Source organism: Platichthys flesus, chromosome 7, assembly GCF_949316205.1.
Source record: "Platichthys flesus chromosome 7, fPlaFle2.1, whole genome shotgun sequence".
In the NCBI taxonomy this organism is placed as follows: Eukaryota; Metazoa; Chordata; class Actinopteri; order Pleuronectiformes; family Pleuronectidae; genus Platichthys; species Platichthys flesus.
The window spans coordinates 14,172,941-14,200,785 of NC_084951.1; the positions used below are offsets into that span (position 1 = coordinate 14,172,941).

At 42.9% G+C, this 27,845-nt stretch overlaps 2 protein-coding genes across 5 annotated transcripts in view; both read right to left on the reverse strand.

Annotated features, from left to right (window-relative positions):
• rerea (arginine-glutamic acid dipeptide (RE) repeats a) overlaps positions 1-13,345 on the reverse strand; it is a 121,407-nt gene extending 108,062 nt beyond the window's left edge. The window contains exon 1 of one of the 2 annotated variants that reach the window (XM_062391790.1): positions 13,252-13,345. The gene's annotated coding sequence lies outside the window, so the exon portion shown is untranslated. The remainder of the gene's footprint in view (positions 1-13,251) is intronic. The other variant, XM_062391789.1, reaches the window with a different exon arrangement.
• A 4,255-nt stretch (positions 13,346-17,600) lies between these two features.
• Positions 17,601-26,501, reverse strand: eno1a (enolase 1a, (alpha)). Of its 3 annotated transcripts, none has more exons than XM_062391797.1 (12): positions 26,353-26,501; positions 24,283-24,377; positions 21,841-21,936; positions 21,310-21,368; positions 20,856-20,925; positions 20,090-20,223; positions 19,778-20,000; positions 19,181-19,378; positions 18,607-18,808; positions 18,380-18,488; positions 18,210-18,268; positions 17,601-18,115 (listed from the first exon to the last, which is right to left on the reverse strand). In XM_062391797.1, the coding sequence occupies exons 2-12, from the start codon at positions 24,365-24,367 to the stop codon at positions 18,052-18,054; spliced, it is 1,299 nt and encodes a 432-aa protein (XP_062247781.1). In that variant the 5' UTR covers positions 24,368-24,377; positions 26,353-26,501; the 3' UTR covers positions 17,601-18,051. The 3 variants fall into 3 exon arrangements, with proteins under 3 accessions (XP_062247781.1, XP_062247780.1, XP_062247779.1); XM_062391796.1 differs by lacking the exons at positions 21,310-21,368; positions 26,353-26,501 and adding exons at positions 21,628-21,686; positions 24,474-24,621; XM_062391795.1 differs by lacking the exon at positions 26,353-26,501 and adding an exon at positions 24,474-24,620.
• Positions 26,502-27,845: the final 1,344 nt, after the last annotated feature.

The window sequence follows — 27,845 nt, forward strand, 5'->3', positions numbered from 1 at the left end:
CAGCGATTGTGATATTTACAGAGAAACTGAAGTGCACTCCTGATTGAAATTGGGGAGAGGGTGGATGAGGGAACACGGGAAAGATGTTGAGAGAGAGAGTGAGGCGAGTTCGTCGAAAGTGAGAAGAGGTACAAAAATGACCAGGAGAAATGACAGCAGGGAGGGCTGAGGAGGAGGGCGAGAGGAGAAGGAATAACAGATGGAAGGAGGCAGGGAGACGTGCGCTTATTTGCAGAGGCTTTAACCGTCTTGATCCTCAATGAAGAGGTGAAACTGATTAGGTTTATATCAAACGGCTGCTTGTAACGTAGTGCCTGTCGCTGAGAGCACAAATCACAGTCAAGTCAGGTTTTCCTTTTTTCCATTTGAAAGAGCCGGCTCTCTCCTCGCTTGTCTCTCACTCTCTCTCCTTTATTCAACGCTGCACAGCCTCCTAGAGCGCCGGCTTGTCAGAGTGACAGATGTAGACACGGACGCTGACCTAAATCACTCTTTTCCAGCACATTAACCCCTGTGCCCCTACACCTTCAATGCAAAACACAAAACACCAACATCGTGAAACACTCCAACACATCCTCTCAACACACCACACAATTAAAAAGACCCACAAACCCCGCCCCTACGCGCACAGCCTGAATGAAGCTCATTTTTTTAATGGCTAAACAGGAAAAAAAAATCACAATGTCAGGTTAAACAAATCACCCTTTGCTGTTCGTAGAGGGAACATTTTCTGTTCAACAACATAGACAGGATCAATAATACTTAAATTACTGTAGCCCATGTTTATGAAATGCAATAATCATTCATTAAAGATGCAGACAGCGACAAGCAGGCGGCCGGCCAGGCATCAGGGCTGCGTGCACGGGTAGGAGAAGGGAGGGGAGGACTGGCGTAAATGATTCATGGTTTGATATCTCTCCTGTATAATGGGCTGCTCCGGGGAGTAGCTGGGGCTCCACTGCAGCGACTGACTGCCTTGGCCGGCTGGCTGGCTGGATGGCTGACTGGCTGGCTCGCCCCGACTCTGCCGGGCTTCTTCAGCCACCGCCGCCTGCTGCCCAAGATCTTTTTTTAGTCTCGTCTGCCATGAGAACTGGCTCAGTGAAAACAGTGCGCGGGGATGTGCACATACAAACATGAAAGGAAGCAACTTTGATTCAATTTCGTCTGAAAAGTATCTGGGGGCATGCAAGGGGAGTAGTGAAGGATGGAAGACAAGAAAATATCAAATTCTTATTATCAAAGAAAACGCTGCCTGAAGAGATACTGGGGATACTTGTGACATCTAATGGGAATATGGTAGCTTTTTGAATGCCACCCCCCACACACACGGACCGGCTCGTTCTCCTTCGCCAGCCTGTCACCCCCACCCTACCCTGTGCCTTCTCCTCATCCATGGAAAGAGAGAGGGGGGGGAAATGAAGAGATTAAGGATGTAACGTGTTAGGCTAATCATAACATAGACAGTTTAGTGCCATCTCGCATAATTAAATGCTTTGCACTAACCACCTAATGCATACTAATTTGGAACAATCCACTCCTGGAGTTGGCAGACCATGAAGCTCCCTGCAAAGGAAGTGCTCGTTTCTCTCTCTGCATTTGTGAGAAACGCGCACAAACACACACACACACTGATTTACACAAGAGTAAGGTGCTAAAGGCCAGGCCGTGGATTTGAAAGAAAAGGTCAAGCATTATTACAACATGACTAAATAAACAGCATGCGGCAGAGCCCCCAGTCGAGGATGCTGAAAGTCTTCTCCTACACGCAGTGCTACCTGTCTGTCTGTCTGGGATTCAGCATCATTCCTTGTCTTTATCCACATATCCCTCCAGCTCTAAGACAGCTGACATGAGGACTGTCATATCCTGCGTAGATTCTTATCCCCCGCTGGCTTCATTGCTCTCTTCCTCCTGAGTCACCAGCACACACACGGACCCACACTAAGCGAGAGAGAGAAAGCAGGACTGCTGGAGCGTGCTTTAAAGTACATTAATATTAATTGCACTAGCTGGAGCGATAACACAGACAAGATGCCCCTGTGAGGGAGCTGGGTCTAGGCAGCCCCTGATTTTTTTTTTAGCCGCACTGCTCCTCTGTTGGATGGCCATAGTGAGACAGAGGAATGATGAGCATTTCATCTTTGAAATTGCTTGTTTTATATTAGAAGGGGTCTGCCCTTTGCCTGCACGGGGAATTTGTGTATTTGAGTTGTAAGTGCATGGAGATGTGTGCGCATGTGGGCGTGCGCTGAGTGATAAAAAACTAGGAAAGATGAATTATTAGGCTAGTGGCTATATCAACAGCAGTAGAAATGTGGCTCCAAATAACAGAGTGCTTAAGCGATCCTGCTTTTATATCCACTACTTCTGCTGGCTTGGCTGGCTTTTATGTCCTCCACACTGAGCTCAATACTAGGAGCAATGAGCTTTGCTAACGATGTAAATAATTTGCTGTCCTGGAGAGAGAAATAGCTTTTTTCAGTAAGGTGGAATAAAATACAAATTGAAGCCCATCTCCACCTCTTAGCTTCTTTCTCCCCCTGTAGGAAAGGCAGGGGGGCTGTAGGCAACATTCGATGACAGCTATAGCTTGACAATCCTCCATTTTCAACTGCGCACTCTTTTTTCTCCCTCCTTTGTCTTTCCCTATTGAGAAGCCTCACTGCTGCCTCACAGTAGTGCGTTTTTTGCTGGTACAGTTTTGTGCTCCATTCCCAATTTCCCCCCAAGGCTCATCAACGCCCCATTACCAAGTCTAATCAGGTGGTGCTGCAGAGATTTTCCGAGAACCACAGTTGCGAACAGACGCACACACACACACGCACACATTAGAGGATTCGTTCAAGAAGCCTGGGAGGTTTTCCAGCAGCAGCTCCACAGGATCATGAACAGGGAGAGGAGGTGAACAGCGGAGAAATCACTGCTGGCTAAATGCTCATGAGTGGTTTATGGCTCCGAGGGGCAGAGAGGGAGACAGAGATGTGGTAATGCATCTCTGTGACACTCCTTTAAGCGACCGACCAGATTGTAATCTCCTGGGCCCACTGGTCACACATTATTGTTTCTGATTTCTCGTGTCACAAACAATTAAAATACGCCCGTGAGCTCTCTTATTCTCCATTTGGTCACAAACAAAATATACACAACTGAAATAAATACTTGTAAATATTTGTATGATAATTTATGGTCACATTCTTAAAATATATTCCCAAAGAATGTCACACACGCTTGTCACTTTCATCCTCTTGATCTTTCTGCAGTAGCGAACACAAAGTGGACAATTAGCAAGGTAGAGTTAGAGAAAGAAGAGAAAATTGATAGGGGGGGGGGGGGGGGGGGTCCTTTTCGCTGCCTGTTGTTATCCCCTTCACAGCTGCAGCTGCACCGGCAAGACAAAAAAAACTCTGGGGAAGAGTCGGGCAGAGGAAAAAAGAGAGAAAAAAAGAAATAAAGCAATATTGTTTTATGTAGAGATTTACACAAGCCTGTTGTTGATTAGAGGAAAAGATGGAGCGCTAAATACAGAGGGAACCAGGGAGAAGAGTGAGAGGACTGCTGCTTCTCAAAGGAAGGGTCTCTGTGGGCTGCCAGAGGTGGCAGTGAATCTCTTCCCGCTGACAGAGCTGTCGCACCGAGGGGAGAACTGTTAAAACTCCTGCTGTCAGGAGAATTTCTTTGGCTTTCATTACACTGGCCGCATGTAGTCTATAGTGTAAGTCTGTATTCATGCGTCTTAGTGCATGTGCACGAGCGTAATGTGAAGCCAGGCACCACCGTCCTCTCCTCACTACAGTCGGTGTTTGGTTTGCGGCATGTGCTGGCTTTGTGCCGAGCAGATTGTTTGCTTTGTGCCAAGAATAAAAGAGAAAGGCTGAAAAGTCTGCCGGCGGTCTCCACACGCTCGATCACAATCATGAAATCTGTGCACAAACAAAAGCTTCCCCGACCTTGATGAGAGATTCATGCAATGGCACGGCGTAATCTCGCCTGCCAATCGTCTTATTTAAAATCAACCAAAGCAAATCAACATGGAATGCAGCTCACTGGACCCATCCACAAAATGTGACAAGCACTTAATCTAGTCGTCATCAGTAGCAGCCCCCTAATTTAGAACTGAAGAGGCAAAGAAAAAAGCTTTCAGGGGCTGGAGTGGAATAAGCTCATCTGTGAAGAGAACCAGGCCTCAGTGATGCCGTGCCAAATAGCATTTTCTTCAAACGAGAAGGCAGTGAAATGGGGAGAGGAGGATTTGGCCTCATAGTGTGCTGCTATGCCCCAGCTCAGCTAAGTGACAGTGAATCCTACAGTGAGTCGATTTGCTGCTTTTGAGTGCCCGGAAACTTGTCTGGCAGAGTGCTCGTAAGGGAAAACGATAGATGGGAGAATGTGGGGACCGAGCCTCACCTCTTGCTGTCTTCTATTTGTCTGTTCATCCCTGGAGGCTTTTGGGCTGCTTGGTACAACAAGGGGGGTGAGGGGTGGTGGGTGGAGGGGACACAAGAGAGAGCTCTGCAGCCAGACTCAGACAAAGCAAAAGTGGTAAGGAGGCGTTTTAAGGTAAATAGTGAGGAGCAGCTGCCAGGGAGATCAGACAAGCTCAGGTTTCTAATATCTTATAGCGCTGCAGTCACTTCCTGCAGCAATCTGGACAAAGAAAAAACACTAACATCTGACTCTTGTCTTGAGTGGGAAAGGGTACAATCTGCAATCTTTCCAGGGTCAAACCACTCTGCAGTACTCATGGGCGTCAGCTCCATCTCACTTTCAATTCATGATTCTATAATATGCATTACCGAGGCAATGGCGGTTTGTCGCCACAAATTACATCCCTCTCTGTTTAAGACTCATTTGAAACAATAGAGTCGAACTGTTCCAATACCAGCATTGGAAATGCTTGATACTGATGAAAATGTCGGGTCGATCTGATACAGTATAAGACCCAGATAAAACTGCAATTTTCTTTTCAAGGATATCACTGCCGCTCCAAGACAATTGCTGTGCTGTACTGCCACTGGCAAGTAGTGTTTTAGAGAAGAAGTTGTGATTTCAGCTAGTGTAGTGTTAGCCACAGCTAGCTAAAATGTCAGCAATTTGGTTAAATGCATTAAGGGGTTAACCTGAGCCTGACCATACAGCAATCTATATTACTTATGTTTGTCAGATCTTGGTATCAGTTGAAATTCTAAACCATGTATGAGTCGGTATCGGGAAAGAAAATTTGATATCAGAACATTTCTATTTAGATCCTTAAATGATAAAAAATAAGTAACCGCTATTATATTTCTACAGTTTTAACCCATGATGTTCATGATGTCAAGACTTCTGGCAATGAGAATAGATCATTGGTATAAGCGGTTTTGGCAGTTTGACCTCTTTGTAGAAAACCACATATACTATATTTGTCAAAAGATTGAACTACAGCTACTCTGTTGACCAAAACAATCTCGTTAACCCCAAGATAATAATATATTAGCAATGTATAACTGAATGTCATGTTGCCTAGTGGTTTGCTGCACAGACAAATACACAAAGAAATATCAGGTGTGCAAAGCAGTTTTAACCTGACCCTCCATAAATGCAATTTTTTTATATTCAATTTGAATATGGACATCTGATGAAGGGGGTAACTTGCCACATTGCTGATTAGAATAGGAGCACTTGACAATGACACACAGAGACATCTGTTTTGTCATCTTAAAGAGGATCTATGAAATCAATGGGAGGAGATCAATGCCGTCTCTGCCCCTCTCTCTCTCTCATAGCACTTTACATAAGCAGCAATAACCATCACAGATTTTCTTTGCAGGACTCGCAGACTCCTCAAGGCAAGAAAAAGCATCTATGACTCCATCGGTGCAATGGTCACATCAACAAATTCACACAAGGAAGAGCTAGAGAAGAGGAGAAGCTAAAAGGGGGTAGTAAGAACCTCAGGCCAGTCAGAGCCAGATAGAGAGGGCTAGAAGCAAGGGGGCAAAGAGGAAAAAGAGGGAGAGAGAGGTTGCAAAGCATCTTCATTAAAGTATAGCAGCTAGTTCTGGAGCCTACTAGCCAAGCACTGTAGTAAGAGGAGCTCATCCTCTCAGTTAATTAGGATTTCTTCTGCTTCATTTTGGGGAGAGGGACAGGATGTTGGAGGCTTGATTGCCTTTTATTTCCCAGTCTCTCTGCTCGGCTGCCTCTGCCGGTTTATTAACAGGAGATCTTGCAGATTTACAGATCCGCAGCGAACATCAGTTTCAATAATTACAAGAAAACTGTTAGCGGGGACGCATTGAAACACACACACACACACACACACACACAGGCACTCTTCTTTTCTCTCTGCCAACACTGCAAAAACACCCCTCCCCCTCCTTCACAGGATCTAATTTCCATAGATGTGCCCTTTTTCATTATTGTATATTATAAACATGTTAAAACACACATTGATTTGCCTCGGTCACACACAGCACTTCAAACACTTAACCACTAATCCCTGGCCTAAAGGCCAATGCAAATGCTGAGATTGTCCCATTTACGTTCCACATTCAGACCTCTGAATTTGTGCTGTCACAAAACAAAATGGATGAAAGAAAACGTACAGCCAGTCAGGATCAGAATAGACCGGTTTTTCTTTTCAGATGAATAAATAGGATAAAAACAATTTGGAGATATATGGGATAGCAATAATAATTCCCTTGATTAGCTATATTTTACATACTTAAAAACAATTAATACATAGGCAGGCCTCATGCCTAGAATTAGATTTTAATGATTGACAAGGTGCGTATGAGAACCTACTGAATGCTGGCCTCAGACAACCACTTCAACTGGGAAAATAAATAATAGAAATCAAATTTTTAAGGCAGCTAGCATCAGATACAGAACAGAAGAAAACAGATTCCATTTGAGCAAAATCAATAATTGTGTTGACTTGCAGTGTATTGCTTTCCTGTCTTCTCAGCTCACTTACTAATGTTTCTTTCATGAGCCAGCCCACTGCTGGTGACATTATAGCTACAGCACTTCCACAAGTCCCCAATGGATCTGTGAAAATGGTTGGCGTAAAACACAATTAGTACGGTCCATATGGCTGCTAGTGGAGGAGGAGCAGGAGAGGTCCCATGTGGTCCTTATAGAGGCCCGCTCTTTTGTTACCTTAAAGATCAAACCGTTGTCATAATAATGGGGTCGTTCCAGTTCCCGATGCTTGGTTTTTTTCGTTAAAAGCAGCACTACCCCAACAGCTCCTCACTTTGTGGAATGACTCTTGGCAAATAAATTGACCAACCACGGCTGATAGCATAATCAATAGCTCCTTCATCATGATTAATGGTTCATATTGGATAATGGGGAAATTTAATGTGAGGGGAGCGTTACTTCCTCATTTTAGCGCTCAGCCCTATCGATTGGTTATAACCTTCCTTTTTGACCAGTGGAATGTGCTGATAAGAAGGCAACGTGTTCGACCTATGTAAAGTGAGCACAGAGAAAATGATTTACTGAGCTTCAGGCACGTCTCATCCACTGATAGCTCTGTATGCCTGGCCTGACAAGCATTTTCTTGCCTGAGAAATCCAGACACCTTTTACTGAGTAGAAGCGAACAACAACAGCTTGAGGCAACAGATTTATTACAAATTGATCTATTAGATAGCACTGCTGTGCTTCGCTGTTTTTTCTGTCTCTCTCCCCTCTCTCTTTCTCTGACAGCCTTCCCCTGATGGTAGCTACAGTGTATCAGAGTGGAAGTGCTACAGCGGCAGATCTAAACCCAATCCTCAGAACTCATTTTCTCCGTGCTGGCTGCGGGAACAGGGGTACAGAGACAAGATGTCCATCCTTAAACCTCGCCGATCCAGCTTTAAGTCCCAGCACCTAAACTGAAGGCTCAGCAGGCTCAATAAGGTGTGCCTAACCTGCAAGGGCGAGCAAGAGCACACTTTCCCCGAGGCGCCTTGTGAAGAGGAGAGCGGAAAGCGCCACAATGTCACCAGGGTCATTTCCTTACGGCTGCATGAACCCTGAGAGCTCACCACTGGTTTGGGTGCAGTCTCCATTAAAACATCGGTTACAGGTCTGGGCTCGGCAAACAGACTGCGCCTCATGTGCACAGTCACAACATCAGTGCGATACCTGTATTAGTCACAGAGACCACAGAGCACAACCAGTACATTGTAAAAAGATGTATGAATGATTTGGCTCATCCACACTGTTAAAAATCAATCTCATGCATACCCAATATTGTACAGAAAAAAAATAACATAACGAGTCATTGCAGCAACTCTCATTAATGACAAAGACAGGTCTGTCTGGATTATAGACAGCTGTTATTGACACATCTCTCTATATAACAATCAATTAAATCAACTACTGCATCATTTAGACTTGCTAATCCAGGTGGCTCTCCGGTAATTATAATAGTCCCCATTTAAATTAACCACTGCATGAGGAAACACAGCAAATATTCCTAAACATTTTGTCAAGGATACAACACTATAGAGGCGGCTTAATTATTATCCAAGCTAATGAGTCACCATGGTTTTGTAGAATGGGTCCAATACATCTATGGAAACACTAACTGTCACAAGCAGTCAACATAATATGACACTTTCCCTTGTGTGCTTAAGGTTCAGTGAACAGAGCATTGGGTTTGGCAGGTTATGTAGCCTATTTAACAATACAGTATATGTTTGTGCTGAAAAATACTGCTGTCAATAGCAACAATGAGTGCTGAGAGAAAACTGCACCGACTCCATTGTGCTCCTTTCCTTTAATCACCTCCATCTTTCATCTGTGCTACACCAGGAAAGAGCAAAGAGAGAAAGGGGATATTGGCTTCCGAATGGCATACATTTGTGGGCTGTTGAAAAAGGGGCATCATCTAAAGATGGTGAAATATTCTCGGGAGAGCGTATACGTCTATATAAACATCTTCAGGCAGGCAGCTGCAGGGGGCGAGCGCAGTAAAACACTGGCATGCATTGTTTGTGTTTCTGCACCACTAGCGCCATGCCGTGTCATTACATGAGGCAATCTCTTACCTAATCAGCACTGACACACACACAGCAGCAAAGCACTCCTCCTCCTGCTCATCTCTCTTTCCCCTTTCTCTCCTCGGGGGCAGCCAGCTGATCCTACACCATTTCATTTTCCTCTTTAACCAAGATGGCAAATGGCTGACTGTTATTTTTGAACACTTTCAATTCGTGTTTTACGGCACCGTAATTGACTAAGTGCTATTATCAGCCTATCATTGCCAAATCCCGAGAAAATACGCTTTGTCTGCATGCTAAGGTGTTAAGCTAATAAATGATGACGCATGACCTATGTAACAATGTGAAAGACTCCCAGACACAGGTGATGAAAAAAGTCAGCTGTGCGACTATCGTCACAACTATTCAACATGATGTTGGACACGTTCATTGTCCAACATCTCCCATTGCTCCACAACTCTAACAAATGTAAGCCACGCCCCCCTTTTCCAGTTTCCACACTCCATTGTACGATCACATATGTACATACATCACAGAGGACACAGAAACTTGGCGAATTGCAACACTCTGCAATCTGATCGCTTCAAACCCACATACAAAACTGAACAAGGGAAATATGGAAAGTATGGAGAGAAGTTTGTTTTTCCAGTACCTGCTGAGGACCTGCAGAGAGGCTGGCAACAACACAAAGTGTCTGATTAGTTAAGATGTGAGTCCATGCCAAGCCAGCCCAACAAGACACATACGGCGTATGCTGGATAAAGTGAGACAAACTTCACCGTGACTGAGCTCGCAGAGGAAGCAGATTTGATCACATCTAGTACATCAAAGAACACCAGCAATATGTGGCAAGACAGCTCACAATTGTTAACACAGATAGCGCTTGCCGATACTATCTCCTTGGCACAATTGTGGGGCTGCGGCGCGAGGCCCGAATCAAACAGAGATGAGATATAATGCAGCACACTTGGATCTCCTCTTATGAGGGGTGAAGGGAAGCTGTCAAAGAACACAAAAACACATCCACCAGCATCTTGCTTCCCTTGACTGGCTGGGATAAGCCAGGAAGAGGGAGAAGGGGTGGGGGGGTGGCTTGCCTCATTTCTGCCAGTGTGCCCTGTGCGTGTCAGTCCAATATCTTAAAACAACACATGCAAGGCTTTGCTACAGCCAATTACCCAGCTCTTGGCACAGGAACTGAAAAACATCTTCGGAGAACAATAAAGAGAGCTTGGCTCACTGTGCGTGCTGTCAGTAAGTGCTGACAGATTGTTATTTTTAATGAATATACAGCACTTGAATGGCCCATCAAGAGGTCTTTGAGCGAACATTGCTCCTTTGTTCAGAGCATTCATTTTCTATGTAGCAGCCAGATATCTTCCAATGAAATTGATATCTAGCATTGTAAAGGAAAAAGCTAAATCAGTTTATCCACTTGATTCCTTTTAAAGTCCATGACCTATCCTCTGCAGCAACTATGCATAGTCAAGAGAGTATAAATACAAGGCATCTGATAACAACATTGACGTCTTACGGTGCTTGACGGTAAATCGCTCCCTGTGTTGATACTAGAAAGCAGAATATTCACATCTTACCTCCCTCTCCTGCCAACATTCAGTTTATAAAGCCCCTGAACAAAACAGTGGTGAGCAACACAATAGCATGATCACTTTTCTTTGAAACACAAAAGCCTCCCTTAAGTTTAAATGTCTTTTTTAAAGTCGGTCTAGCCACAGAGATGACAGGGAAAAGCTCCTTCTCCTACAATGTGGCAACATTATGCCACAGCGCCATAGTACCATGAAGTCATCTTAAACTAGACCCCGGCATTGCAAAGGGCAATCATCTTTCATGACGATTCATGGTGAAAGAAAAATGTAGTGACAGCATCTAGGTGGAAAACAGCAAGACGCCGTTCGAGCGCAGCGTGTTAACATTGAATTCCTGAGCATGTGTATTGACAAATCATCCAACAAAGAGATGTCAGAGAGCTGCGAAAGGGGATTTTCCTGAGCATCGTCAAGCCTTCAATTTGCCACATATAACTCACAGAGAGCTGCCATTACTCACACATACATTACACTTTAAAAGGAAAAGAGCAGGGTTATTACACTTCTCTTATCATTACTCTGCTGCTTCCACCGCCACTGAGCTAGATCGACATTTAATGGAGGGGGAGTGTGTCAATGGAGACGTGATTCAAAGTCATTTTTGAATCTGCAGCTCTTGAGATTCAAACTGAAAAAAATTCCCACTTCCTCTGACCACTGAAGTGACTGGTTCATGTGGATTTAATAAGGACACCGCGCATTTATACAACCAGAGCCATACAAAGGACCTAAGAATATCATGAATGAAAAAATAAAAACAAAAAAAGACCTCCACAAATCTTCTCTTTTAAACCACTTTGAAAAGACTGTCTTGGCTTATCCTAAAGAAAATTCTCCCTCTACAAATACCATAAAACAAACATTAAGGTACTTTTCTATGAGAGCTGCGCTGAAGCAGTAATCAACGTATAGCCTGTAATGGCAGTCGACTGGAAGCTAACCTAGCAAGTCTCACAGTCTAAGTGGCATTTAAGGAAAATCTAAATACACTCACAAGCAAACGTAAAAGCCACTTTATAATTAAATGTGCCATAATGCAAGATGTTTGGAGGTAGAAAGATTTATCAAAAGTGATAGTGATAATTTACCGAGGGAAATGTAAAGTTTGATTGAATAGGTTCTGGTATTTTTTACCAACAGACAAAAAGAACACTGCAGTTCTCAGAAAATATCTCTGACCTTGTGTTTACGTGTAACCCTCTGTTACTAACCCCTGGAGTGGGACATGACGGACGTGCATAATGTGTATGTGAACTTTGATTTTCAGTTGAGTGACTTCTCGCTGCACCGTGACATCATTATCAGTGAGTCTGAAGAGGTGCCGATTATGACACAAAGCTCTGTCCATGTTCGATTTTTTTTACATAAATTAAACATAATGTGGCGCTGAACTTAACATATCCATGATTTACAACAGACACTTGAGTAAAAATCGCCTTATACTAATATTGTGGCGTTCACATTAAAATACAGTCTTTCAGTGGACTGAACATCGCCTGGCAAAAGTGCAACAGGACAAATGTTTCAATCTCATTTCTTTATTGAGCATAGAGTACAGTCATTACTTATTATGACGAACACGATTGTTCAAGGCTATGCTTTGTGTGTAAAGCAGAAAGAGAGTGAACAAGTCAGAGGTGATTCATAATCGCTCAATAAAGATGAATCACTATCTTGAAAGAGCTCTGCATTATGAAGGTAGAGATATGAACCTGATGGTGGCTCTTTTTTCTTTTTTTTTTAAAGAACAGGTTTTGTATGTTGTATAGGAACAAAGAAAGTCTGTGATGCCTCTGTTTACTATTTCCAAACTTAGAAATCACATTAAGTTCATGTTGCACTGTATAAATAAAACAAAAACCCAGTAAATACCACTACAACTGAACATTACATAGTCCATAGTACCACATTGATGCTTTAAACTACTGAAGTCGGGCAGGTGAAAAGAAAAGTCTCTGCTGCTTGTATTTGTTGACAAATGTTGCTGTGAGGGTTTAAGGAGCCTCGCATCTTTGATTTACTAGTCACCAGCAGAGGGTTAGCCGGTGTTAGCATTGTTCGAAACCAGCACACACCTGACTCATAAAAGGTTATAAACTGCAAGCCAGTAAGCAATAATTGAGCACAAAGTGGAGCACACAAAGACAGCAGGCTAACGTTTCCCTGAGCTAATGACAATAGCTGAATGGGCTCAGGCTACTCCCTGGAACACAGGCACTCCACTTAGCTGATTCAAATTGGGGGAAACGCCTGGCGCGAGGTGCTGCAAGGACACGAGCACGTTAAAACCATACAGCCATTTCATACAATGAACTTCATGTTGTGTGTGTAGCACGGGTCCTGCGCTGACCGGTGTCAGCGGACTGATTGTATCCAGACATTACACTGCTCCTAGCTGGCATTCCCAAATCAATGCTAGTCACTGGCGCTAGCCGCTAACGTTCGGTCGTGGTAACCAGCAGCAGCAAGGGGCAAGCAAGTCTATCAGCTAACGAGCTAGCTGATGCTAATAGGCAAATTAGCCTAATGGCTAGCAGGAGACATTGCACGTTTAACAACCGTGCGCTAACAAAGTATCCCCCCTTTCATATGTTTGTCATTTCTCCCTCTTTTGCTGGTGAACGTCAAAGGCAAAGACTGGTTAGAGCTCACAGCACTTACCTTGGAGGGCTTGATCTACAACATCTGTGGTGTGTTTGATGGGAGACTGCAGCAACAACAAACAATAGCAGCAGCAGCAGCAGCAGCAGCAGCAGCAGCAATTAGCCAACGTCAGTTAGCCAAGTGTCGCTACTACAGTAGCGGAGCAGCTGCAGTGCCACCTGTATATCTGCTCTTACGGAGCCACACCGGAGCCGAGCACGTTTGATATAATGCTGTCATAAATGATGGACTTGAGAATAAAGAGGGAGTAATCGCTGCCGGGATGCTCTGACTGGTGTGTGTGTATGTGCGTGTGTGTGTGTGTGTGAGAGGCACTCAGCATGACAGCATCCTTCTTCGTCTTGGGGCGAGAACAGTTGGGGGGTACTCAAAGTTCAACCGGTAAAATATCGTCACCCACTGGTCAAAGCTGGGAACTTCCACCAAGAGGAAGACTCAGGCACACACGCACGCACGCACGCACACGCACACACACACACACACACACACACACACACACACACACACACGCACACACACACAAACACACACAGAGGGTATTTCTGTGAAAACACCTGATCTACCTTCATCTTTAAAAGCCCGTGACACTGCCAGAGAATATCTGGACTGTCAGGGAGCCCAGGAAACTAGAGAGACGCGTTGTGGGTTCTCATCCTCTTTGGTTCTCACAAGTCTGGGTGAACTACTGCAAAGCAGATAAGGCAAGTTTGTTTGAATCGCACATTTCAACAACAAAGCAATTCAAAGTGCTTTGCTTATAATGTAAAAGGCATCGCAACAAATTTTAAAAGCAACATTAGTCAATGGACAAGTATTAAAAAAGAAATCTAAAGAGTTAAATGTGGAATAAAATTAAGTAGGAGACAAAAGTGTGAAAAGTAAGAAAGGAGTAATTAGATTTAAAGGGTTTAGTGTGTAGAGTTTAGTGACATCTAGTGGTGAAGTTGCATGGTGCAGCTGAATACCCCTCACCTCACCCTCCCCTTTCAGATATGGCAGAAAACCTGTGGTAGCTTCAGTTGTCATAAAAACTCAAAAGGTGTTTAGTTTGTCCAGTCTGGGCTACTGTTAAAACACGGCCCCCTCTGTATAGAGGACCTGCTCCAGATGTAAATACAAAGGGCTTATTATATAAAATAATTATTGATGCAATTTAGGATAATTTTTTTAGAATATAGGTAAAAATGGTGAATATGCCTTGTATTTTTGAAAGTTTTCTGCACAATTTAAGTTACCAGCTACCATGAGGTTAGCAGCTGTTAGTGGCCACCAGCAGACGTTAATGTTCATAACTTCAGTTGTGCAACTGAGCATCATCAAGTGTTTTGTCTGTGTTCCACAAAAACTCTTTGATTGACATGGAGTCAGTCTGAACATCTCAGAGCTGCAGAGATGTTTTCTTGGCGTTAGTGAGGACTCGAGCAGCAATATTTTTGAAATATTGCAGTTTTCTGATCGTTTTTTTGAGAGACCTGTGAGCACACCATTGCAATAGTCGAGTCGGCTGAAGATAAATACATGTACGAGGTTCCCTAAATCCTGCAGAGACATAAGTCCTTTAATCCGCAATATGTTCACAAGGTGGTAATAAGATGACTGTGATTGTGTTAATGTGGCTGTTGAAGTCAAGGTCTGAGTCTATGACTTTACACCAAGATATCTGATTTGTGGTTTTTAATGTAACAGATTCAAGCTGAGCGCTGACTTTGAATCATTCTTCCCTGTCTCCAGTAAAAAAATGATTCAAGGCTAAATCATATATGATAACTACTACACATTGCATAAACTATGAAAATAAATATGAATAATGGAAAGAAAATAAGAAAGACAGACAAGAAAACGATAGCTTTACTATTTATTGCATTATGGGGGTAATGTAATAAGTCTTATGGCCACAGGTTTAAAAAAAGGACAAGATGGTGAATATCCTATACGTTTGAAGGTCTTCCACACCAGCTTGAGGATTGGTTACCAACCACCAGCAGATGTATCATAAGTTGTTCATCCTAGAGTCATCAGGTGTTATGACCTTTTAATCACATGACACCCTCTACTGAGGTAGACCCACCATAGATTGATCAGTTCTGAACGTGGGTGTGTGTCACGGATGTCTTCCTCCTGTCATTGGCTGCTGCGCTCTGGAGTATGTGATGGTTGCGTTATGGTCTGGCGCAGGACTTGTTCATGGATTCCCAGCTCTTTGAGAAACCTGATGGTGAATGTTGCAATAAAACCCTGCAGCCAACCTCCACTGGTCTGACCATTGCTTCCCAGCATCGTCGTTCTGATGTTATATCAAGATATAAAATTCACATGAGTCAATATCAGTAACGATCACCTTAAAGGTCACATTATCATTTCTTGATGGAAAAGTGCCCTCCTCATGTTTGTGTATGGTAATGTCTCCACCTCTCATGCTCTGCTGAGGAATTTAATGTTTCGGCTAACTGACTGAAAAAAACGTGATCTTAAAAGCCTTCACCGAGACAACAAAGAACTGATCTTCTGTTGGGAAATTCTGGAACAAAAGTCTCTGTTTATATTACATATAATATTTTATATTATTGTGCTTTATTCTATCATTTATTCATTAAACAAATCTATTCTGCTATGGATCTACACGTTTGAAATAAACTCAACTAGAGGTAGATTAATTATGAGTTATAACTCCTCACTGTGCTTACACATTGCATAAACCTGAGATTGATATAAATTGGACTTTTGTTATATCAAGATTGGTGAAATTATATTGTGGTTATGTTGTTATTGTTCCACAGCCCTACAATATTATGTAGTGCAATACTCTGTACATTACTCAGGTGAATACAGTCTACACTAACCTTGCTACACAACCCTCGAAAACATGTATATAATATGTGTTTTACATTATGAAACATACAGCAAAAACATTCTATGAGACAAATTAATTGAGTACGAAGCAAAACATGAAAAGAACAATATGACAAAATGTAGTTGTGCGAAATGGCCCATGTACATAACATACCTGTAGTATCTTAGATCCATGGTTGAACCTCACCTTTTCATGCCCCTCTGTAGTTTGAGGAGGGATCTAGAGGTGCATGTTTCAAATTAATTTTTTTAATTCAAAGGTTTATGTTTGATTGATGTAGTGTAAGTCATGAGGCAACTGAGACCCTCACTCTTTGACTTGCTTGACTTTTGAGAGGCACACAGGGATCAAACTCTTTGATCGATTTGTAAGTTATTCCAATAAAGTAAACTACACTACCAACACAGTAAATTATATTTTGTTAAATTAAATTAAATTGGTTTAGTTTATCACCTTTAGTTCACCTGGTGCCTTTTCTGCAGGAGAGGACATTGACATGGTCTGTTCAATGCTTACATTGTCTGTTGGATTTTGATGTTGCTTTCATCTACAGCAGTAACATCAACAATGACAATGTTCTGATGACGCCCAGTCAAGGGAGTTCTGTGTTTGTGGTGCAAAAAAACTCTACGTGGTCATACGGCTGCTTATTGTAGTCTATAGGGAAGATGTCACAGGTTTATTACACATATTTGTCCACTAGATGGCGCAGCCCACAAAGGAAAAAAACAGCATTGCAGTCTTGGAGAGACCCATGCATTGTGAGCCACATTATCAATTTACAAGTCAGCCAGATTTACTCTGACAGAGGGTTAACTTTACGTGGAAACCATTTTAAATCATTTAAGTGTAAGAGAGATTTAGCCTGTACCCATTTGCTGCTAAATGAAATCTGCAGCAGCTGAGAGAGGGATCCCCAGGTTCTGTAATATGTAATGAGCACTGCCTTTGTGTCAGTGATTTGTAATACATCTTCTTGGTGAAGGCTAAACAATGGAGGCAGGTTGAGACCGGGCTCCCACAAAGTGAATTGGTGTGGCACAGGCCCAGCTGGCAGTCCCCTGTGGTACAAAACCACCACGAATAGACTCTTTTATCTTAGCAACACCAAGCACAAAAAAAGAGCTCGCAAAAGAACTTCTGGATTCTTTTACCCCGGGGACAGAAATGGCGCCCCAGAGCGCGGAGCTCATGTTTCTGCCTCTCTGTGACACTCGGATTACATCACACACACAGAGAGGAGCAGCAACTGAGGAGGACACCATTTACAGCACATATCCCCCTTAATCTGCTTCAAGACTCTGAAGAAAGCTTTGAAACTTAATAGTAATATTTATGAGCTACAGTGAGCAACCTGCAGAATTTAATTAGAAAATTCAAACTTTTTTCTTGGTTTATCTGTGAGATCTAGATATAGATTAAGGAACTCACATTTGATGATTAAAAGCAAAATACATAGAAAAATGATCAACATGACAATAAAAAAGGACAAAACTTTTCAAACTATATTGTTTAATACATATTTCTTCCAACGCTTACAGCAGCACGAGACCTTGTCAGATGCGACACATTGCACATACAGTACTTTTACCACTGCTCGAGGCAGAGCCATACTAGAGTTACAGTAGCTCAAGAAGAGGACCAAGAATCACAACAAATCACGAGAAGCTAAACAAAAGAATCTCTCACACGGTTACACAGACACAAACATAGGGACCAACACTAATCCGGAGCAAAAGCATAGTTTGCGGATGAGCCTGACTGAGGTCGGACTAGGGGATGTACTGTAGCCTCTACACGCCACAGACCACAGACTTGGACCTTGGGTTTCAGCTGTGTTCTCTCAATCTTCTCTCCAGACAGGGAAGGCGACCTAGTGTGGCGTAAATGTGTGGGCGTTAGTCATGAGCGATGAACACAGAGAGGCCCAGGGAGGAAGACTCTGCTCAGATGGGGTGTCTGAAGTTCTGGCCAGCGAAACGGGCCTTGTCGCCAAGCTCCTCCTCAATCCTGAGTGAGAGAGATTAAAGTTTATTTGCACGGTTGGACCTACAGCCTGTGACAAGCTGCAATATTGAGCAATGAACACACAATTCAAACTTACCTGAGCAGCTGGTTGTACTTGGCCAAGCGCTCAGATCGGCAAGGTGCACCTGTCTTGATCTGGAGGAGACGATTATTGACATTAAAAACCAAATATGTGATTAAAAGGCTCTACGTTACTGACACCAAGCTGATGAATAGATTCAAATTATGAATCAGTGGGGGTTTTACCTGTCCAGTGCAGAGACCAACCACCAGGTCAGCAATGAAGGTGTCCTCTGTCTCTCCTGAGCGATGGCTGACCATCACGCCCCAGCCGTTACTCTGGGCCATCTTGCAGCTGAAAAAATGAAAACCCACATGCATAAAGAAAACCTGTTAGGTTAGCTGAGGCTTTATTGACTCCCTTGAGATTTTGGCAACAAAGCGTGACGGCTCTGTATGTTGCGGACACTCACGCCTGCAGGGACTCTGTGACGGAGCCGATCTGGTTGACTTTGAGCAGCAGGCAGTTGCAGGCCTTCTCGGCCACACCCTTTGCGATGCGCTTGGGGTTGGTGACGGTGAGGTCATCGCCCACCACCTGGATACTGGTGCCTGCGGTGAATTTGGACCAGCCCTCCCAGTCATCCTGGTCGAAGGGGTCCTCGATGGACACAACTGTCGGGTAGGAGAAGAAAAAGGAAAGATACATGTTACACTAGTTCATTAATCAAACACATTAGAATTGTTTCAAATAGATATGGTCAATGGTTAGTATTGGGACCTTAATAACTGAGATTTCTGGCCACCTGGGGGCAGCAGAAACAAGCTGTTACATGCTCTACAAGCAGCTGTGCCATTGCTTTTAAGAGCTTCTTTGCTGGAAATAGCTTCCTGCTATAGCTGCTAACAATGTTTGTTAGCTTGGTCAGAGTCCTTCATGATTTGCCTTTTTTCCTGCCTTATTAAATGGACATCTGCCAAATGTTGTATTTGTGGGGAACATAAACTTTTCCAGCCGTAAATCAGACGACATGTGTTAAGACCCACCAGGGTAATCTTTGACAAAGCTCATGTAGAGGTCAGCCAGTTTGTCAGAGGAAATGTAGCGGCTGGGGTCGTCAGGCGACTTGAAGTCCAGGTCATACTTTCCGCCCTTGAAGAATTCTGAGGCAGCCACGTCCATGCCGATGACAATCTTGTCAGTGTAGCCGGCCTTGGCGATGGCGTCCTTCAGCAGGTCCAGGGCTGAAAGGAGAACAACACGCTACATTAGAAAAATGTGATCAATCAATCACAACTTTTTCACAAATAAGTCACCATTGAATTCTCTGCTCCACTGGGGCATTTGCCATATCAGCATCTTGGCCTGACACTGGAGTCACAGTCAAAGCACCCGTGGCTGAGCTGAGGCCTTAATTTAGAAACCATATGTCAGGCAAATGGTGAGATGATGAGTAAAACACTTCCCTGGAAATGACCTGCTTTCAGAGACACTCAGTCTGGACAAGTCAAGACACACAGCAACAATTCCATTTATGAAATCCTAAATGTCCCTTAAAATAAGTACTTAGTTCAGATGGATCTTTACTCTTACTACTGGCTTGTAATGAAGAGGTTTTATGACTTTCTGACGTTTCCACTCACCTTCCTTGTTCTCCAGGATGTTGGGGGCGAAGCCTCCCTCATCTCCTACGTTGGTGGCGTCCTGGCCGTACTTCTTCTTGATGACATTCTTCAGGTTGTGGTAGACCTCGGCACCGATTTGCATGGCCTCCTTGAAAGTGCTGGCTCCCACAGGCAGGATCATGAACTCCTGCATGGCGAGCTTGTTGCCAGCGTGGGAGCCGCCGTTGATGACGTTGAAAGCCTGATGGGAAGCAGAGAGGAAACTCAGTTGAATATAATGGTATAAAAGAGTCTTTAAAAAGCCTCTGGTAACTGCACTATAATGCTCACAGGGACAGGGAGGATGACTTCAGGGTTGCCAGCCAGGTCAGCAATGTGGCGGTAGAGGGGGACGCCCTTCTCTGCTGCACCAGCCTTGCACACAGCCAGGGACACGCCCAGGATGGCGTTAGCACCAAACTTTGCTGAGGGAGGACAGACTCATATATTTCATTATACCGTGCTTTGTTACGTTTACAAAATATTATTATCTTCTAATATCTCTATATTATGTATATCAGGAGCTCATGATCTTGACATAATAAAGTTCAGACTTTTCTGTTGCATGCCAACACAATTTATGAACGGCTATTGGTGTTTATGTGGAATTTTGTAATGAAGACAATGATTTCATTAATGAAAGTAATCTATTTCAATATCCAAATTTACCAACCCCCACGAATATGGGAAAAAATTGAAATTGAAAAATTAAGTGTCCAAAATCAATACTTCAGTTCTAACTGCTTAACAGACACCAGGTAGTACGTTGGGATTACTCACACATATTGTTACCAGAATACTGCATTGTGGGAAAATGTGCTATATATAATGTTGACACAATTTTTGTATGCAGAACGTGGATAAATGTATCCATCAGAATTAAGGTGCAAATTTAAATATCCACCAAACAGCTCTGCTCACTTGACATGAATACACCTAATTGTTATGGATACATTTATGTTGAAAATTAAATTTGTTTCATAGTTAAGTGTATATGTCAGTAGACAGTATTGTTTACATTTCAGATCACTAAGCTCAACTTAAAGTAGCCTCTTACACTTGTTTTCTGTTCCGTCCATGTCCAGCATCAGCTGGTCGACCTTCTCCTGCTCCACAACACTCACGTTCTGGATTAGGCACAATATCACATGTTACACTGTACATGCAGATATGAAAAAGTACTTAACATATTTAGTTACAACTTGTTAGTTCAGAAGAACACACAATAATGTTAGGATAATCACAGCGTCTCAGAATTATTAAAGAACCACTGATGCTCTGCTGTTAATACAACCTTTAATTTACAAGATTACAAAACAAGGTCAGTGTAAAATACTCAAACAGCTCAACGTGTCAGTTTGATGCCACTTCTTAACACTTCCACAACTGCACAGTTAGTCATTGGGAGACGGTCCCTGCTGCTGTTGCCAGAGCTACATATATTTTTTTCAGTGTTCCTACTGATATTAAAAATGTTATAGTAATATTAATCAAACAATTAATGGGCTCACCTTGCTAACCAGTGCAGGTGCAATAGTTTTATTGATATGATCAACAGCTTTTGAGACACCTGCAAGGGACAAGCAGACCGTGACTGATGCAGACAGAAGAACACCATGCAGCCGCAGACGACACAGATGACCACAGAGCAACCATCCCATCTTAGGAGGGTGTAATGCGGAAAAATATAAAATAATGTATATTTTTTCTTTTTAGATCGGTGAACATCTGTGAATGCCTGCCAGGGTTAGTTTTACAAAGGCAAAGTCCATTCTCCATGCTGCTGATATATGTCAAAGCGTCATCATGTGACTCCCCACTTTATTTACCTGGTTACACAAGGCAGGGGCCAAGAATTCATTTATATATTTAACTGCTCTTTTGACTCCTAACAGAGGAAAGAGAGACGGACGAGGTAGAAATGAGGAAGTAAGAGATGATGACAGACGGGAGAATGTATAATAGTGTTGAAAGGGCATTAAACATGAGAAGAGAATAAGGTTGGAAAGTTTTAAAGGGGAAAATGAAGACCGATGCTTTACCTTTGCCCATGTAGCGAGTTTTGTCATTGTCACGGAGCTCCAGAGCCTCATAGATGCCAGTGGAGGCACCGCTGGGCACTGCCGCTCTGAAAAGACCTTGAAGACACAGAGAGGGCATTTGGGAGTTTGTCATTTCCTAAAGTACTGGGTCGTGTCCAGGATAGACGGCAAAGTACCCACTGCAGTTTGAAAAATGTTTCCATTTGATTTTATTATATGAGCCAATACCATTAAAGCCAACCACCTGTGATAACTATATATATTCATATAACAAATTGTGCAAACACAAACGTGTTCTTTGGGACATTTAGCACAGGACGGACTTCTTCATATTCAAGGAGCATCAACAAGTAAAATGCCCTCTGAGTTCAGCTTATGAGAAATGCAGAATGTGTGATGAAAGTTGCACTGGCTGTTATGTAACAGGGGAAGCACGGGCTGCCAACTGAGCATGTGCGATGCATGTGTTGGAGGATGCCAAGCGGCCAGGCCCGTAACACTGAAAGGGACTCCATTTTGGATTCACCCAAGTGAGTAGGAATTGAGGGGATGAGCAAAGATCCATTGGGTCTGCTCGGTGGACCGGCAGAGACGGTGCGAGTCTGAGGGGATTTAGGACAGAGCTGCAGGTTAAACCTAGAGCTCAGGATTAACGCATCATCTGCATCAGGAAATGCAGCCGGAGGAGGAGGGGGTGCTGGGAGCAATCAATCAGGCTATATTCTGATGTGTTATATTTGCTTTATGAAATAAAAACAACCAAAAGAGTCAGTAATAAAATCCGCTGAAATTGCATCATTACAGCAACAAGCATAGGAGGCTTTCTAATATCCCTGTGCCGAGCCCGGTTACATAACACAGCAGAAGCCATTACAGTTCCTGTGGCAGACGTGCTCAGGGCTGCAGCACGCTCGCTTCAGTCTGAGCCGCTGCTGCTGCTGATGATGCCAAAACAAGCCTGGGGGACTTAAAAGGGAATCTTGTCAGAAAAGAAAAAACAAGGGGTAAAGGTTCCATTTACAGTAAACCGGAGCACCTCACGCCCATCCAACACTAGGCCTGCAGAGTACAGCCAGTGCAGTCGAGGCAGTGGAGCCTGTCCCTCTTACTTCCATGTCAATGCTCATTCAGGTTTCTTCATTAACATTCTCCGGACACTGCACTGGGTTGAGCTGTTCCTTTGTTTCAGCTCTCGGAACAGACACGGCTGGCCAGACATTTCGACCACAGCCCAGCCATTAGCTAGGGTAATAAACTTGATACGTGCTAAACAGGACACCGCTTTTTGTTCGCAGATTATGTAATCTACAGTTAGATAAGGAAAACACACTTAAGGTTTAATTTACCTGACACCTCTAACTTTCTCAACTCAACTCACTGGTTTCCTCGATGCACAAACTGTATGAGCAACATGTGCTTCCACACAGGAACCATTACAGTAGCAAAATGCTGTAGAGGCAGTCTGATATTACAGGAGCTATTTTTTGACTCATTCACCATCTGATCTCATCCACTCTGGGCACTGGGCAGGCGACAGGGAAGCCACACTGGCTTTACCACCCTGATCTACTACTTATCTAGTTCTCACATACAAATTTGTTATAAATAATGAATAGAACTGCTGGTTTTAGGCCAAGTTATGATTTGTGAACTTGTAGATGTTGTACATGGAGTTAAGTGTGATTTGTAAGATAGATAGATAGATAGATTACTTTATTCATCCCCGAAGGGAAATTAAGTCGTCATAGCAGCCGGTATATTTGAATACAATAAAATACAACACAATAGAATAAAATAAAATAAAATAAATAAAAGATAAATAGGTAGATAAGGTGCATTGGCAAGATGATGGTAATAGTGCTGATGATATGATGGTAATGTTATTGTTAGACAGTATATAAAAATAGTACAGTATATATAGTATATAATATAATATAACATAATATATATTTATATATGATAGTAATTATACCAATATAATAGCAGTAAATAGTAGTAATGGCAGCAACAGTATATATAATAATAATAGTAAATATAATAATAATAACATGTACACATGTATAAATATGTGTATATAGACTTATATATACAAAGAGTATGATATAATATGATATGATATATCTTAGAGGTATAAATATAAGTATTTGACTATACAATAGATAATATAATATACTATGAGTGTAAGAATATGCAGACAGAGTGTGCAAAAACAATATTATTGTATAAAATGATATATAATATCAATATGATTTATATTAACACATATCACATATGATGTGGAGTAAGTGTTCCAGTATATGGAGCAGAGTGTTGTACAGGGTACACAGTGCAAGGAGACAGGTATATTTAGTGCTAAGGTACTAAGGTCGTATGTAAGAGGCTAGCTAGTGGAGCCAGCCTCGGCCACAGTATATAAAGGGGTATATATTAGCCATACAGTACCTTTCTTGGTGTACAGATCGACCTCCACTGTGGGGTTGCCACGGGAGTCAAAAATCTCACGAGCGTGGATCTTCAGGATAGACATGGTTCTGGATCTGCAGAGGAAATGACAGGAAACAGAGGTCGGTACAGTTCTGTTCAGTTCCACAGGCCGTGGACACAGACGCTGGTTACCTTGCACTGTCACTTACTGAATGTGAGTCACAGCAGTGAGTGGCCAGAATTTTGAAATGCTCAATGACAAGCTTGAGACAAAATGTGATCTAATTTGCAGTCGGAGTTTGGAGACACTGAGCCAAGCTATGAACCCACTCATGGATCCTCTGATTCAACATATATCTTGGCCGTGCACACCCCCCGTAGCCGATGACGTGAGCTGGGGAGGACTGCAGAGATATAAGTCACAGAGAGGCGGGGCTTATGCAGCATGAAGCAAATCTCTGCCAGTTCCAACCGTTGACTTAATGTATCAGATTACAAAACAGCATTGCAAAATACTTGCAAAACACAGTCAAACAGTGAAGTAGGAAGACTTGATAGCAAGGATGAAAAAGATAAGATAAACGAATGGCTCGGCAGTAAATGTTCTTTTTGTGCACGTATCAGTGTGTTCTTACGAAAAACAGGACTAAGTAGAGTTCAAATATCCCCAAGCCTTCGTTATCTCTGCAAAATTCCAGCGCTGGAGGTCAGAGAAGCTTTTGAAGCCAGACTGTCGGGCACTGACGCCTGCAGTGCTATTGATTTTCATTTGTTGTATCTAACTTGCCCTGAATCACCCGAACTAACGTGTGCACCAACCCACAGTGGACGTGCATGACTGCACTTTGAGAACAACCTCCACAGCTGAGCTACAGCGCAACTACAGTGGAAACAATGGAAAAATCCACTGTCCTGAAAAGTGGAAACTTGCCACCGGCTGCAGCCGAGAGGTAAAATCACTAAAGCACTAAATGGAAAAGTTTTAACAGCCTACTCAGATTTGGTGGTGAAGGGCAGTACTTCTTTTATTCTGAACATAATGTGACCTTGGCACAGAGTCGTAGTTGACAGATAGTTCAGGCTTTTGACTCATCGCAGCAGCTGCACACACTGCAAACACATCATGTCTACTTCTATTCCATTTCAAGGTGTTTGCTGCCAGATTATTGCTACAACTAGAAAGCAAGGACATAACATGGTGGCACAAAATGGCAGCCACTGATAAATAAATAATTCCAGGTCGATACTTGATATGTTTTGCATGCAAATTAGGATTAGGCTGCATAAGGGTAAACCACCAAATCATTATTGCATATTAATTACGATTTTATAAACTTCATGTAAACTGCATGGATCCTCTGTAGCTGTGTTGGGCAGAGACGTGACTATAAAACAGTCAGTGGAAGAGAAACACAGACGATTGTGTAATGTCTCCTCATGCAGTAGTTTTCCTCTGTCGGTCGGACACACCCCCCTCTTCATGTCTGCTGCAAGCAACTGGTAGATCAGCCTGAAGCAGCACGAGAGGAGGCTGTGAAATCCCGACACCACCACCACCACCATCCATCTTATCATCATCATCATCATCCTTATCATCCTCATCATCCTTCTTATCATCTTCATCATCCTTCTAATCATCTTCATCATCCTGTAAGGCCTAATGATGGCTCTTTAAGAGAGGAAATGACTGTCTGCTAGAAATTTGGGGCTGCAACTTGACGCCCCCTTTCTCACACACACACACACACACTGCAGCAGCAGCAGCAGCTCTAAATGGAGTGACATCTCGCCAGCTGACGTTTAAAAATAGACGGAGGGCTACGATCTACACACTCACACGCCCATTAACCGAGGATCGCATGAAAACCCAGGAAATGAGCAGAGTTAATGATCAGCTGACACGAGGACACTTTGAGGTGAAAGTCGAGCATGAAGAAGAACACCATGTACACATTTACACAACACGAGCATTTCCCCATGCGACAACACAAACTCTCTGAGGTCAAACACCAGAAGCTCGTCAGCCTGGAGCTGCTCGCCGTTAGCGGTCGGTGGATAACAGGTATAATGGAGGAGCAGGAGTTTTACCTTCAGGCCTTCACTGTGTGCAAGGTCGGTGCTGCGTGTGTCTGTCGGGCGGATGGGCAGAGAAGGCGCTCGTGACGCTCCGAAGCGGTTGATAAGTGGACGGAAACCCGGAAGCAGCTGTTGAGACGGAGCGACGCGATTGGCTGAGCGCTGACTCACGCGGTTGGGGTAGGCGGACGAGACGGGGAGAGGCGCACGTTCACGGGACGAGGATGTAGAGGATGTAGGGGATGCGGGTTTTTGGCGTCTCATCATAGTGTGTGTGTATGTGTGTGTGTGTGTGTGTGTGTGTGTGTGGCTGTGCAGGGAGGGGTCGTTGTATTATATTTTAATTCGAAGCGGATTGTGGGTAACGTAGTTTTTATTTATTTTATATATTTATTTTGGGGGCGGGGGGGCATCATGCGGAGAGATGACGCAGGAATGAGTACGTGCAGAGCAGCAGGCAGAGCCAATGCGGTGTCTGGTCACATGACGATTGTCGCTCACGTTTTCCCTTCGTGAATTTCCCCACGTACAAGACGATGGAGACGTGCTTGCTTTTCATTTTCAGATCAAACCCACAGGAAGTGTTCGAGCGATGGGTTGCAAACCAAAAGATGGCCACAGGAAAGGCTGGCAGAAAAGAAGGAGGGAGAGTACAAGTTGTTTCAACAGTTTCTCAAGGAAATAAATATATGTACTGCAAGTTTGAGGTGGTTTCCTTTTATTTTACTCTATACCCCTTCTCCATTACATTAGACGAAAGTACTTCAGTTTTTACTTCACTACATGTATCTTAAAATCATCAGTTACTAGTTACTTTTGTGGAAAAACTGTAAAACATAAGATGATCTAAGAGGGTCCTATGTTTTAAATGTGTAAAGTAGTTTTTTGAACAAATGTAGTGTTAATAAAAAAGAAGAACTAGAAATAGAGAAAATAGACACTTGAATATCCAATCTAATCATGTAATTCCAGTTTGAGTGATTTTACCTTTTATTCTACTTCAAACCTTTACTTCATTACATGATGGAAGGAAGAAACATCGTTTTTACTCCACTATATTTATCTAACAGCATTTGTAAATAACTGTGTAAAGTTTTTAAATAAAGGTATTATTAGTATTGAAGTATTGAATATCAACCTGTTGATAAAATATGATGCACCATTATTAATTCAATTATACAACAGGAGGAAGCAAAGGAAGCTAGAATTGGCCCCACCCTGACTTACTACGATTACATACTATGATTTAATACATTGATAATAGGTACGCTGCATAGTTTATGCTTTTACTTTTGACATTTTAAGCTAATTTTGTTGCATACATGTGTTTTTGTTCTTTTAAAAAATATAAAAATTTAGGAGCAATACTCGGTTAACTTTGACCAGTACCCATGGATAGAACCATACTGTGTCAATAATCAAACCGTAGTATGGAACAGAGTGAGACTTTGTGTTAAAAACCAGGCCTGCAGCAGTTATCCATTCATGTAGTGATGAATCCAACC

Coding starts and splice junctions, on each gene's coding strand:
- eno1a (XM_062391796.1), bottom strand. CDS start 24,598: ATGAGTGGGTTCATAGCTTGGCTCAGTGTCTCCAAACTCCGACTGCAA. Junction 24,378..24,473: donor ACTGCTGTGACTCACATTCA/GTAAGTGACAGT, acceptor TTTCCTCTGCAG/ATCCAGAACCATGTCTATCC. Junction 20,001..20,089: donor AAGTCATCCTCCCTGTCCCT/GTGAGCATTATA, acceptor GCTTCCCATCAG/GCTTTCAACGTCATCAACGG.